This window comes from Rhinatrema bivittatum, chromosome 6 (assembly GCF_901001135.1).
Source record: "Rhinatrema bivittatum chromosome 6, aRhiBiv1.1, whole genome shotgun sequence".
In the NCBI taxonomy this organism is placed as follows: domain Eukaryota; kingdom Metazoa; phylum Chordata; class Amphibia; order Gymnophiona; family Rhinatrematidae; genus Rhinatrema; species Rhinatrema bivittatum.
Genome location: NC_042620.1, coordinates 332,032,287 through 332,045,519, shown reverse-complemented (window position 1 = coordinate 332,045,519; position 13,233 = coordinate 332,032,287). Strand labels below are relative to the sequence as shown.

General features: G+C 47.1%; 1 protein-coding gene across 3 annotated transcripts; it reads left to right on the top strand.

The window, feature by feature from the left end:
- Positions 1-337: 337 nt before the first annotated feature.
- On the top strand, positions 338-12,985 carry ASB12 (ankyrin repeat and SOCS box containing 12). Of its 3 annotated transcripts, none has more exons than XM_029607699.1 (3): positions 338-518; positions 10,652-11,492; positions 12,280-12,985. In XM_029607699.1, the coding sequence occupies exons 2-3, from the start codon at positions 10,676-10,678 to the stop codon at positions 12,411-12,413; spliced, it is 951 nt and encodes a 316-aa protein (XP_029463559.1). In that variant the 5' UTR covers positions 338-518; positions 10,652-10,675; the 3' UTR covers positions 12,414-12,985. The 3 variants fall into 3 exon arrangements, with proteins under 3 accessions (XP_029463559.1, XP_029463558.1, XP_029463560.1); XM_029607698.1 differs by having other exon boundaries at positions 339-583; XM_029607700.1 differs by lacking the exon at positions 338-518 and adding an exon at positions 1,263-1,401.
- The last annotated feature ends 248 nt before the right edge of the window (positions 12,986-13,233 follow it).

Below are 13,233 nucleotides of genomic sequence, written 5' to 3'. Positions count from 1 at the left end.
GAGGACGACCCCCACTTCGGATCTCATGCCCCCCCCCCTCATTCCAACATCTGTGCCCCCCTCAAAGCGCTCCCCACACGACTGCCCCCTCCCCCCCCCCCCGGTTCCGATACCCCGGCATTCCGGTCCATTTTTCCCATGCCCCCCTCCCCCCCTCCTGCATTCCTGTCGGGCCATCTTTTCTTCCTCTCCCCGCATTCGTCAGATAGCTGCCCCCAGTTCTGCTCTCTGCATTCCTCTCCCCCCTCCCCCCCACCGCCCGAGCACCTGTCTTCCTTCCAGGCCTGAGCTCTCCCAGAATGGAAATGGCCAGATAAAAACTGGTGCCTAAAATTAGCCCTGAGAGGAGTGCGGCTTCTCTGGGCCTGGGACATTCCTCCCTCTGTGTACCAGAAAGGCTCCCTGCGCTCCCCCCAGCTCCTGCTGATCTTTCCTGCAGAGGGGGGAGAGATTAAGCCTGCAAGCATGGAGGGGCTTCACCTTTCTGGCAGCGTGAAGTCATCGGCCAGCTCACAGAGGTGAGACAGCAAAGCAGGAGATAATTACCCCAGGCGCTTGGCAACTTCCTGGTCGGTGCAGAGGAGTGAGTACAATAATTTATTGCCAGGACTTGGGTTGGACAGTGGCTAAGGAGCATTAGGAAGGTTTTTTTTTTTACTGACTGAACTACTAAACTTGTAAATTAGACTCTCTAAAGGTGTAGCCCCTGAGCCTCTCTTTGGGATGATATTGCTGATTATATCTGGTGTTCCTGTAAATTTCACATTTTTAAGAAGCTTAAATGGGGTGCCAGTATCTTATTTGTTAAATTCATAACCTGCTTAACTTATACCCCTGACACCCTTAGGCGTAAGTATTTGGTGAATGGTTCACGCAGCGTCCAGAGACGATCTCTGCTCCTGTAGGGGGCACATCCATGTCCCCTCCCCATGTCTTCTCTCAGAGGAGCTGTGCTCCGAGGTCTCCAGCTTCCTAGCGAATCTGCTCCTCCTGAGTTTCCCCCACATGCTACGGCCTGGTTGCTTCTGGTGAGGGATTAGAGGATTGTTTGACGCAGATCTGAGCAGGGAAGAGGCTGCTTGCTCACCTCCCACTCATAGACCCTCTCGTGCAGGACCTGATTTAACAGGATCTCCCTCGGCCTGCACCCAGAACGGGAGAAAAAGCCTTTAGCGAATCGGATCATGAATGTCGTTCTGTGTTACCACTGTTGCAGCTTTCCCTTAAACCCCCTCCCTCCCAGAAAAAAACTCTCAAAACCCAGAGGTCCATAATATTCCGAAGCGCAGAGAGCGGGGAGTTACCTTCGTTGTTTTCTGACCTCGCTTCGCCGGCTGGTCCTCAGTATGGGTGCTACGTGGCTGAAGTGAAGCCCCGGCATCCCTCCCTGTCTGCACCCAGGTAACGTTTAGCCAGTGAGAAGAAGGGAAACGTTCAATTAAAGGGGGTTTTTGCCCTGGTAATGGAGACGTTGCCCAGACCCAAACCCCTCTGAAAATGGATCTCCGTGCACACGTATTTGTCTTATTTTTAAAAGGTTTTCTGTTCTTGGGTGCGTCATAGCGGTTTACAGAGAACTTAATGAAATGCATGGAACAGGGCGGGGGAAACGGGAGCAACGGGAAGATCAAAATAAAGGGGGAGAAGAATGTACAAGGGAACAAGAGGTAAATTAAAGTATTTAGGAGAGTAAGTAATATACACGAGAAAAAAGTAGGGTCAGCTCCAGGGTAAAACTTGTCTATGGTGCCCCCTCCTCTAGGGAGTTCTCTCTCTCTCTCTTTACTGTCTTCCTCCAGGCATTGTCCCTCTTGCTCCCTCTGCCTTCAATTCTTCTCCACCCCATTCATTCTCTTCCCTCTCTCTCTCCTTCTAGTTATTCTCTCCCAGTTCTGACCCTCCCTGTAATGTCCTGGCTGGGTCACGGGAAGGCCCTGTGCCTGACTAACACCTTAACTCGTGCACCACCCAGCCTTCCAGACGCCACCAAGATCTCCGAGTTCCTGGGACGCCTCCATCTCAGGCCGGGCCCGTCGTGCCGTGCCTCCCTCTAGGCACGCGCACACGTCTCCCCGCTTTCCAGGCCCCGCGGCGGGAAAGTCCTGCCGCCGCACCACTGATGATGTCGGTGTGGCTGGATATTTAAACCCCAGCCGTGCTCCAGCCCTAGCGCCGTTCCAACAGGGCCCCTGACTTGCTTGCAGAGCTGGTTGCCATCTCCCTGCTTCTCATCCGTGTCTTTTGCCACTTTGTCTTGCCTTGCTTGTTTTAATTATTTATGTATTTAAAATCTTTTTCTATACCGTCGTTAAGTTAAATAGCATCACAACATTAATTGCCTCACTTCTGCGTCTTCTTGCTGTGCCCTCTCCTGGCCACTGTCTGTCCTGTCATGCTCAGTTTCCCTGTGTCTTCCTTGTTCTGTTTCTCCTGCCTGGAATTGACCTCAGCCAAGGACAACGACTCATCCTCAAATGCCACCTGCCCTGACCACTGCCTTTAGGGACAGTCGCCAAAGTCCTGCCAGGCTCAGAAAACCCAAAGGCTCAATCTGCGGGGAACCGGGCTGATATAGGGGAAGCCCAGCTCCAGTCCTTGTAGGGCGTGACTGCAGTTGTTGGTGTGGGCCAAGTAAGTTCGCCTACTAGGCTACGTCAACCCACGCCACAGCCGAAGGGCTCACTACCATGACATTCCCTCATCTATTCTCTTCTTATCCTGGGTCCCAACTCCTCCTCTTACACCCATCCTCATGTAGTCTCCCTCTTTCCCCCCCCCCCCCCCCCCCCCCCAGCCCATGTAGATCTACCTCTCCCGGACCCATTCACCACCCCATGTACAGTCTCCCCTTTCCTTGCCATCCACCCACTCCATATCATGTTTGTCTCCCTTCCTCCCCATCGCTACCCTTCCATGCAGTTCTCCCTCTCCCTGCCCCCACCACCCCTAAATGTAAAATAAAAAAAGAAGCCAAAATACATTGCAGGTCTCCTCCCCTGATTCCTGGTCTCTTCAGTCTTCTCTCTCCCTCCCAGCAGTCATATCCCCAGGTTTTCTTTGGGCCCACCATCAGCCAGAAGGGAGAATGGTGCACGTCAGCTGGTCCATCACCTTCCTCCTCACCTTGTAGCTCATACTGAGAGCCTGCAACCCCCCCCCCCCCCCCCCCCAGGAGAGGAAGCTGATGTGCTATTAAGCACTGCTTCTCCTACCAGTTGGGTCTGTGGCAGAGAGCGAAATGGAAGGAGATCTGATCCAACCCAACAGGTGATGTCAGCTCCTGACCCCCCATTCTGTTAAGTTCGTTCATGTTTTACCTAAGAAAATAAAATGCTAAGCTGGAGCAAGCTGGTATTTTGTCAAGATGTTCATTGACGTTCTTGCATCGGGAGTGGAATCCATTGCATGCCTCCCTGCACAGTCCCTATGGTTATAAACACTCTCACAGTAGACTTTGTCTGAAACAAACAGCCAGGTGACCTGTGCTTTGGTGAGGGTGGCAAATTTTTTCCACCATTCAAAGATAGGAAATTTGCCCATTGACATTTATCGTGAAAGAAAATGGTAAAATACTTGTTTTATTATATTATAGAGATAAATTTATGGGGTAAGCTTGAACAAATACTTTAAATACAGTGCCAGGATTCTGGGCGTCATAGATCTTTGATCTGACCCAACATGGCATATCTTTATTGTTATGTTTAGTAAAGTTGATTATAGCTCATAGTTAACAAAATCAATGACGTTTACAACTTACAAATTTTATTAAAATATATAAACCAGAGCTAAAACCGCTCCATAACTGAAAGTCTGAGAGGTGAGCTAGGCCTTGACTCTTTTTCCTGAATTTTAGTTAGTTTAGTTCAAATGTAACATCAAGTGGAAGTAAATTCTGCAATAATGGAGCCTAATAGCTTGAAGAGATTTTGCAAATAAGCTCTAAACGAATCTCCAGTAGGTGAAGGGAGTCTCAATAAGCCCTGCTGAAGAGAAAGTGTAATGACCTTTAAGTCGGTTGACTTTTATGCACTACTCAAAAAGCTAGACATAAGATCTTAAAGCAAATGCAACAAATAAGAGGTAACAATGCAAATCTTCCAACAAAGGAAAATAAATTTAGCTTCCATATTTTGTAGAAGCTAAATACAAGGTATTGCAATAATCAATTCTGGATAGAACTAGTGTGTGCAAATCATGATTTCTTAGCGTCTGGTGACCCGCAAGATGAATCCAGAACAAGTGGGTTATACAGCTCTACCAGCAGATGGAGATGGAGCAAACTGATGTCACAGTATATATAGTCCTGCAATGACATCAGCCTGCCAGTATTCTCCGTCTCCAGCAGATGGTGGACGTGCATCTCCGTACTGGGGATTGCTTTGATTAAAAAAAAAAAGAGAAATAAGGAAAATTTGCCCCGCTCTCCTATGGTGATACCAAAAAATCCCTCCCCCAGTTGAAAATTCCTGAGGTGATTTCCAGAGTCCCTCAAATGAGTGCCTTGGTCAGCTAACTGGTTTTTCAGCCAGCATGGACTTAGCTGTTAAGCAGCTGAAAGGCAGCGGTGCAGGAAGCCGAGCGCAGAGGTGAGGACAAATGCCCTCTCAGCCCACAGCCAGAGACCATCTCTGCAGTCAGCCAGGTAAGACTGAGCTTGAGCTCAGGTAAGTTTCTAAAAAAAAAAAAAAAAATACAGAGGAGGAGAGTTTTTTACTGTAGGGCTTCCTCCTTCCCCCAGTGTCTGTGCTCAGTGCACCAGTCCTTCTCTATGGGAGGTCAAGGGACGTGAGCAGCCACTGTAGACTAGGCCCCTAACTGAGACTTTTTCCCCTGCGTGCTGCACGGTAAGACGCAACAGCATATTGCGAGCTTTCTTTAGGCTGCCCTCTACAGGATTGTCGGTTCAGTGTGTACGTCTAGCTGTGCGTCCAAGTTGTGCATCCACTTTCTGGAAGCTTAGGCAGGCCTAGTAGTCTGTGCGTCCAAGTTAAGCGGCACCTTAAGTGGATGTCCGCTTACCTGTGCGCACAAGTTGAGTATCGCTGTGCGCTTAATTTTTTTTACAGCGCCTATCTTAGGAATGCCTAATTTTTGGACGCCTAGGCTTTGGGACACCTAGATGTTGGATACCTAATTTTTAGATGCCTAGAATTTTTGCATGGCCAAAAAAAAAAAAAAAAAGCTAGATGCATGCTTCCAGCCACCGTTGCAGTGTGCTGCTGGCTTAATGGCACCTTTATCTAAGAAACCTTTCTCTTTGCACTGCCTGTCATATTCGGGCATCTCAACCAGGAGTGCCTGCTGACTTGTGCCAGTGCTGTTTTGGAGGCTCAGGGAGAATTATCTTCCTCTGATTTCGCTAAGTCTGGTTCTTCCCAGCCAGATGTAGTTCTGGGAAAAGACTTTGCACCTGGGGCATTTGATTTTGGAACTTCCTTAACTGGTTCTTCAGCAGGGGAATGCAGCTCCCTGAGTACACCTCAGGTACCTCCTGATCTGGATACTTTTACGCTTTCAAAGGTAGAATTTTTTCCAGGGATTGCAGTCCTCAACCCTGTCCAGTGCTCCCAGGGCAGAGTCACAGGTGCAAACCTTGCCTGGACCTACTGGTAAGTGCCAAAGTACTCCTAGAGCAGCAACAGGACTACCCGATAGAGATCAGGATGGCATGGATGATGACGCGGATCCTGACTCTTTTAAGGATGGTGAAATTCCTCCAGGATTAGAACCATAGAGGACTATGCTACGGTTCTTCCCTAGAGATGAACTGCCAGACCTGATTTTCCAGACCTTAAAAATGCTGAGTGTACCTGGAGCAGATTTCATGTCTGAGCCAAAGAATCCCATTTTGGTTTCTGTGCTTAAAGCCTCTTGTTTTTTCCCTGTGATGGAGGTCATTTAAGAATTGATTGATCTTGAGTGGAGCGCCCCAGAGGCTAATTTCAAAGGAGGTCGGATTTTGGAAGGCCTGTGCCCTCTGGATCCAGTGGTGAGAGAGCATTAATGTTTTATGAAGGTGAATGCACTTGTATGTTCAGTCTCCAAGTGAACGACTGTCCCTGTGAGAGAGGAGTGGCCTTGAAGGATATACACGATAGGAGGATTGAATCTATCCTTAAGCAAGCATTTGAAGCAGTGGCAATGACTTTGCAAATAACTTTTGTTGTTCCCTAGTGGCTCGTTCTTGTTTACTTCTCTCTCAAGAGGTTGATGTCTCTGGAGTGAATTCCAGAGCAGTTATGGAACCAGTAGCCGTCTTCTTTGCAGATGCAGGCTGTGATTTGGTCCGCTCCTCAACTAGAGGGGTGGTTTCGGTAATAGTGGCCAGGTGTCAGTTATGACTGAGAAATTGGTCGGTCGATGCGATTTCCAAGGCTAACCTCACGAAATTGCCCTTTAAAGGCTCGCTCTTGTTTGAGAGCGAGTTAGAGAAACTGGCCAGTAAGTGGGGCAAATCATCGGTTCCTCAATTTACCGGAGGATAAGAAGCGGTCACCATGCTCTTTTAGCATGAGAGGTCATGCTAGGCGATCCAAGTGTTTTTGACCCTATAGAGGAGCCATCTTTCATAAGACTCGACCTTTTGGTAGGTCTCGGTCCTTTAGTTCCAGACAGCCCAGAAGGTGTGTGCGGGCTTGGGTAGTGTATCCTCCCAATAAATGTTTGCTGACCCACCCCCGGGAGCAGGAGATAGGGGGACGCCTCTCTCTCTATCAAAGGTGGGTCGAGATCACTTTGGATCAATGGGTCCTGGAGGTGATACGAGAAGGATATGCGCTGGAATTTCTCAGTATTCCTCGGGACGGGTTCTTGGTCTCTTCCTGCCACACCTCACAGAAGAAGGAGGCAGTGGCGGATACATTGGCAAGGCTCCTTAGTCTGAGGGTTGTGATTACGGTGCCCATGTCTCAAGAAAATATGGGGCGATATTCAATTTATTTCATTGTGCCCAAGAAAAAAGGATCATTTTATCCCATCCTGGATCTCAAGGGTGTCATCTGCGGGTGACACATTTTCGTATGGAGACCTTGTGTTCGGTGATAATGGCTGTACAGTCAGGGGAATTTCTGACGTCTTTGTATCTGTCCAAAGCATATCTTCACATTCCTATTCAACTAGAGCATCTGGGATGCCATTATCAGTTTTGGGCACTGCCTTTTGGTCTGGCCACTGCTTCCAGGACCTTTTCCAAGGTAATGGTGGTAGTTGTGGCAGAATTGAGAGAGGATGGGATCCTAGAACACCTGTATTTGGACGACTGGCTGATTTGAGCCTAGTTGTTGGAGGAGAACCGCCTGGTGACCCGCAAGGTGATCTCACTATTGCAGGATCTTGGCTGGGTTGTGAACCTGGTCAAGAGCAGTCTTCAGCCTGCTCAGTTGTTGGAATACCTTGGGATTCAGTTTGACATGAAGCAGGGCAAGGTTTTCCTGTTGGAAGCTCGTATTCAGAAGTTGATGGCACAGCCACATCTATTGATGAACACTCTGCACCCAACCGTATGGTCCTACCTGCAGGTACTTGGTATAATGGTGGCAATCCTGGAATTGGTACCATGGCTGAGAGCACATATGCATCCTCTTTAGCACTTCCTGTTGTCTTGGTGGAACCCGCAGTCTCTGGACTATTCAGTTCAGCTCCATCTACCGATGGAGGTCTCCTCCCAACTGTATTGGAGGCTACAGTCGGATCATCTAAGGAAGGGGATTTCCCTGCCACCACTGGACAGGCTAGTATTGACAATGAATGCAAGCCTCCATGATTGGGGAGCTCGCTGTCAGGAGCTGACAGCGCAAAGGCATTGGGATGCAAAGGATTCTCTCTGAGACATCATTGTTTGGAAGCCAGGGTGGTCTGGCTGGCATGTTTGCAGTTCATCAATAGGTTGCAGGGTTGATTGTTCTAGATAATATCGGACAACACAACAACTGTGGCTTACATAAATCTTCAGGGTGGAACCAAGAGCCAATGAATGTTGCAGGAGATAGATTAACTTATGGAATGGGCTGAACCACATCTCCAGATTATCTCAGCCTCGCGTATAGCAGGAAAAGACAATGTAAGAGCAGACTTTCTCAGCTGGGAAAGACTCAACCCAGGAGAATGAGCACTATCAAATGAGGTATTTCAGATGATTCTGGATTGCACAGAAAACTTTTCTAGACCTGATGGAAACTTCTCGCAATGCGAAACTTTCTCAATTCTTCAGTGGCAGGAGAAATCTGAAGTCATTGGGGATTGATGCCTTGGTGCAGGAATAGCTGGAAGACAAGTTGCTGTACGCCTTTCCTCCATGGCCCATATTGGGCAGATTAGTCCGAAGGATCGAGCACCAGAGAGGGTTGGTTGGTGCTCTTGGTTGCTCTGGATTGGCCCAGGTGACCGTGGTATGTGGATCTGTGGTGGCTCCTGGCAGAATTGCCCCTTTGGCTTCCAGTACAAAGGGATCTGTTGTAGCAGAGTCCTATTCTTCACAAAGATCCAAATTGATTTTGTCTTACGGTATGGCCCTCGAAAGAGCTCACTTGCTGAAATGTGGATACTCTGTGGCAGTGATTGCCACCTTGCTACGAGCTAGAAAGTTCACTTCCTTGGCATATGTGCGGGTTTGGCAAGTGTTTGAGGCCTAGTGTGAGGATCTAGATACTCTTCCTTGTTCAGTCAAGATCCCACTCATTTTGGAATTTTTGCAGGATGGCTTGAATAAAGGTTTGATATTTATTTTCTTAATGGTGCAAATAGCGGCTCTCACTTGGTTCAGAGGTCAGGTGAATGGTGGATCCTTGTCAGCTTATCCTGATGTGGCCCGTTTCCTGAAAGAAGTGAAACATCTTTGTCCTCCCTTGCAGTTTCCAGTACCCTTATGGAGTCTTAATTTGGTATTGTGTTACTTAGCGGGCTCTACATTTAGACGATGTATATTCTGAACTTGCAGATGCTGACCTTGAAAACTGTGTTTCTTGTGGCAATTTGTTCTGTGCGTAGGGTTTCGGAACTGCAGGCCTCGTCTTGCCAGGAGCCATTCCTCCAGGTGACTCCAGGAGCAGTACAGCTGCATACTGTTCCTTCTTTTCTATCAAAGGTGACTGACTTTCACTTGAATCAGTCCATCTCCCTGCCCTCTCTAGACAAAGAAAAAGATGTAGAGGAGTATCGTCTGTTGTGACCCTTGGATGTCAAGAGACATATTGTCCAGTATCTGGAGGTTACTAAGCCTTTTCGGAAGACGGATCGCCTATTTTGTTCTTCACGGTGGTACTAGGCAGAGAGAGCTGGCCTCGCAGGCTACCATAACTCGCTGGATTAAGGAGGTAGTCATGGCTGCATACAAATGATGCTGGGAAGCCATTACGTACTCCGATCAGAGCTCATTCCACTAAAGCTCAAGCAGTATCATGGGCGGAAGTGAAGTTGTTTCCCATCGACATTTGCCAAGCTACGACGTGGTCCTCGTTACACACTTTTTTCAAGTATTATCGTCTGGATGTGCAAGCCCAGGAGGACGCAGCCTTTGTATGTGCAGTTTTGACTGGACCGCGGGCAACCTCCCACCCTATTCGGGAGTAGGTTGAGTACAACCCACATGTTCTGGATTCATCTGACTGGACGCTAAGAAATGAGAAATTACTAACTTACCTGATAATTTCCTTTTCTTTAGGACAGTCAGATGAATCCAGCTTCTCTCCCTTGGCTGCCGAATGGTTGTATTATGGTGGTCCTACATAGGGATTAGTGGTAAATGTTCATCCAGTCCCTAGACTAGTGTTAATACATGCTTGTCTGAGCTCAATGTTGCCTGTTGGCTGAGGATTGAAATGGTTATCTGTTTAATCAAGTTTTCCTAGTCTGTCCATGGTTGCTTTTGAAGATAATACAGGCAGGCTGATGTCACTGCAAGGGTATGTATACTGTGACATCAGTTTACTCTGTCTCCATCTGCTGGTAGAAGTGCATAACCCACTTGTTCTATATTCATCTGACTGTCCTAAAGAAAAGGAAATTATCAGGTAAGCAAAAAATAAGACAATTGAACAACTTTAGTAATCCGATGAGGCATAGACAATTTATAATCCAATTGAGCAATGAGAGAGAAAGCTACCTCTCTTAATGGAATTACAATTCCTGCCATTACAGGGGTAGGGGATTCCAAACTAAGACATCTGTTAACGCAGAGAGCCTCACATTTCAGTGGATTAACTTGAAACTTCCATTGAGTCCACCATTGGACTCAATCTAAATAATAGGCAAAAGTTAATAAATCAATTACAGGCTTAGTATCAAAATAGGCAACAATCTTTATATCATCTGTGTATAAAAAAAAACCAATAAAACCCTGCTCAGGAATGCTAGTAGCTAATGGGGAACAAAAAAAACCCCCTTTTAACAGAAGAGCTAGAATTGATTCTTGTGGAACATCAGAAGGCAATAACAGATTTAGAAAGTAAGTCAACCTATTCTACCTTATAGACCTGATTTGTCAGAGGGGACTTAAACCATTCTAAAACTATTCCTTGAATACTAATTTTACCAAGTCTATCAATAAGCAATCTGTGATCAACTGTGTCAAAGGCCAAACTCATGTTGATAAAGACTGAGTGCGGCCTATGTTCTTAAACATCAGGCTGCCTAACCATTTGCATTTCCTCTGCAGGTTTTATGCATTACAAAGTTCCAGATGAAAATGGTACATACAAAACAAAACAAAATGAGTTTAGTGGATATTAAAAAGATTTTCTCCATGCTGCAGCCCAGAGATGACGACGAAGACAATGGAGAAAGGCAAGAACTGCACCAAGCAGTGTCCAACAATGATGCCAAAGTCCTGGCCCTACTCTTGTCTCAAGAGAGATACAAGGCCTTCATTAACAGCAGAAGTGGTTGGGGTATCCCCGGGACCCCTCTTCGCCTGGCAGCTACTCAAGGTCACCTGCAGAGTTTGGAAGTCCTCTTAGACCATGGAGCAGAAGTGGACAGCCTGGATGTGAAGGCTCAGACTCCGTTGTTCACAGCCGTCAGCACTGGGCATCTAGATTGTGTTAAGGCGCTTCTGAAGGCTGGAGCTAATCCCAATGGCAGTGTCTACAATAACTGTTCACCTGTGCTGACAGCTTCTAGAGAGGGCAATGAGGACATTTTAAGAGAACTCCTAGAACACGGCGCAGAAGTCAATGTTCGGTCCAAAACGCCAGAGTGGGCTTCTAACAACCCGGCATGCACCGGCCCTTTGTACCTCTCTGCCGTCTATGGCCACCTGGAGTGTTTCCGAATGCTTCTCCTGTATGGCGCTGACCCTAATTACAACTGCATTGATTCTAAACTTCTAGCCAGAATCCGACAGCCCAAGACTGTCCTGGAAATGTGCCTGAAGCATGGCTGCACGACTCAATTCATTAAACTGCTGCTCGAGTTTGGAGCCAATGTGTACCTACCTAACCTGGGAGACGAGGCCTTTTCCAATCATGAGGCCATGCAGCTACTGAGAAGAGAGAGAGGTAATTTCAGTTGCCGTAGATTCTGCAACCTGCACGTGCTCTCTTTTACAGATAAGTTTGTCTATAAGGATTCATGACTTACAATTTTATTTTGAATGTATATACAGGCACATACATACCAGGTACGACACAGGCAGCAGGAGGGCAACACACACACACACACACACACACACACACTCTCACGCACTCAGTCTCTCACACTCACACTCACACACACACTCACACACACTCGATGGTGGTTCAATGTTTTGTTTGTCTGTTAAGACCAAGGGTGACAACTCAGATGCCGATTAATGCCAGCTGGGATGGTGGCTTTGCTATTGTGGTCCCTGGGCTTTCACACCAGCCATTCTTTGACTACTACAAGGTTAGCGAGTATCATGTACTGTAATTATGTGCTCTTGGCATTCTCAGAAGATCTGGATTTAGTTCCTGGTAGGCTTGAAGGTTACCCTTGCTGGCTGACTGTAGAACAGCTTGGGAGACTTGTGGCTAGGGAGCAGTTTCCTGCTCTTTCGGCTACAGAAGTGTATGGTGGTGATGTTTTATATTTACACAGGGAGAAGAATGAAAAACATAGCAAGAATCCTTCCAGAAGGGGCATTAAAGGGCTTCAGGTGCCCAGTGCAAGCCCGGCGATGAGATGTCCTGGTTGGTCCCACTTGGAGGTCCAAGCCTCAGACCAGGAAGCATTACTGCTAAAGCCCAGACAGACGGTTAAAAAGAGACCTTAGGGTTCAAAATCTAACACGAAAGTTGTTCGCCTTCTGTTTCTTCTCTCTTGCAGTTCACCCCAGATCCTTGCTATCTGAGACCCGACTGGCCATCAGGAAGTCCCTGAAACGACGAAACCAAATCCAGGGCATCGACCAGCTGAAGGTTCCACTTCTCCTGATCAGTTACCTGAAATATCAGACATGAGGGCTGACTACAGCAGCCCACTGGGTTTGGGTCATGCAGAAATCCACAGAGGAACTCAGCACAGTATGTCACCAACTGGATAATACCCTTCCGGGACACTAATTAGATAATTGCTATATCTTTGGCTGAAGTTTCCAATTTGTTTGCGTAGTATCTGGATCGCTGGAGGCCTCAGTGTGGCTCCATTATCCTCACTTTAATCAGATGGTGAGTGGGTGAAAGGAAAAAAAATTTCCCTATGCACCATGTGGTAGACTCTACATAGAGGAAGCACAGGGCCACGCAAGAGATGGGCCCATTTTGATTCTGGTCCCAAGTGATGCACCGATGTGAGTTGTCGTTTTTGTTAGGAATGTGAAAAAGTCCACAGCTGGCTTTAGGGAAGGGAGCAAGGTTGGCCAGACCTTTCGATAAGGATCTCTTCTTCCTTGCTACGAACAGGACCCTGCCATGGCCATAAACAGAGGCAGAATTGGGTTGCACAATGTTTGGGTTTTTTTTATTGAAATTGTAAGCTTTTTCGATGCAAACCACCACCACACATCACAATAAATTAATATATGCCACTTTCATTTCCATATTCTAATTACAAATTCACAACCCATGGTGACTAAGTACCTGCCAAAAGGTCTCTCTTAATTAGAAGCGAAGATGGGGGAGGAGGAGGAGAGAAGCTACAAACTACACGGCAGAGTTTTTCAGAATCAGATTTATATATATATATAAAATCTGTAATTAATGTTTGACAACTCTGCTCTGTTTTGTGGTGTTTGAAACCAAAGATCTTTAAAGAGACAAAACTAGAATCCCTATTGATCAC

Bases quoted from the DNA above. Each gene is read 5' to 3' on its own strand.
- ASB12 (XM_029607699.1), top strand. From the start codon at position 10,676: ATGAAAATGGTACATACAAAACAAAACAAAATGAGTTTAGTGGATATT. The intron at 11,493-12,279 runs GTAATTTCAGTT...TCTCTCTTGCAG, and splicing joins GCTACTGAGAAGAGAGAGAG to TTCACCCCAGATCCTTGCTA.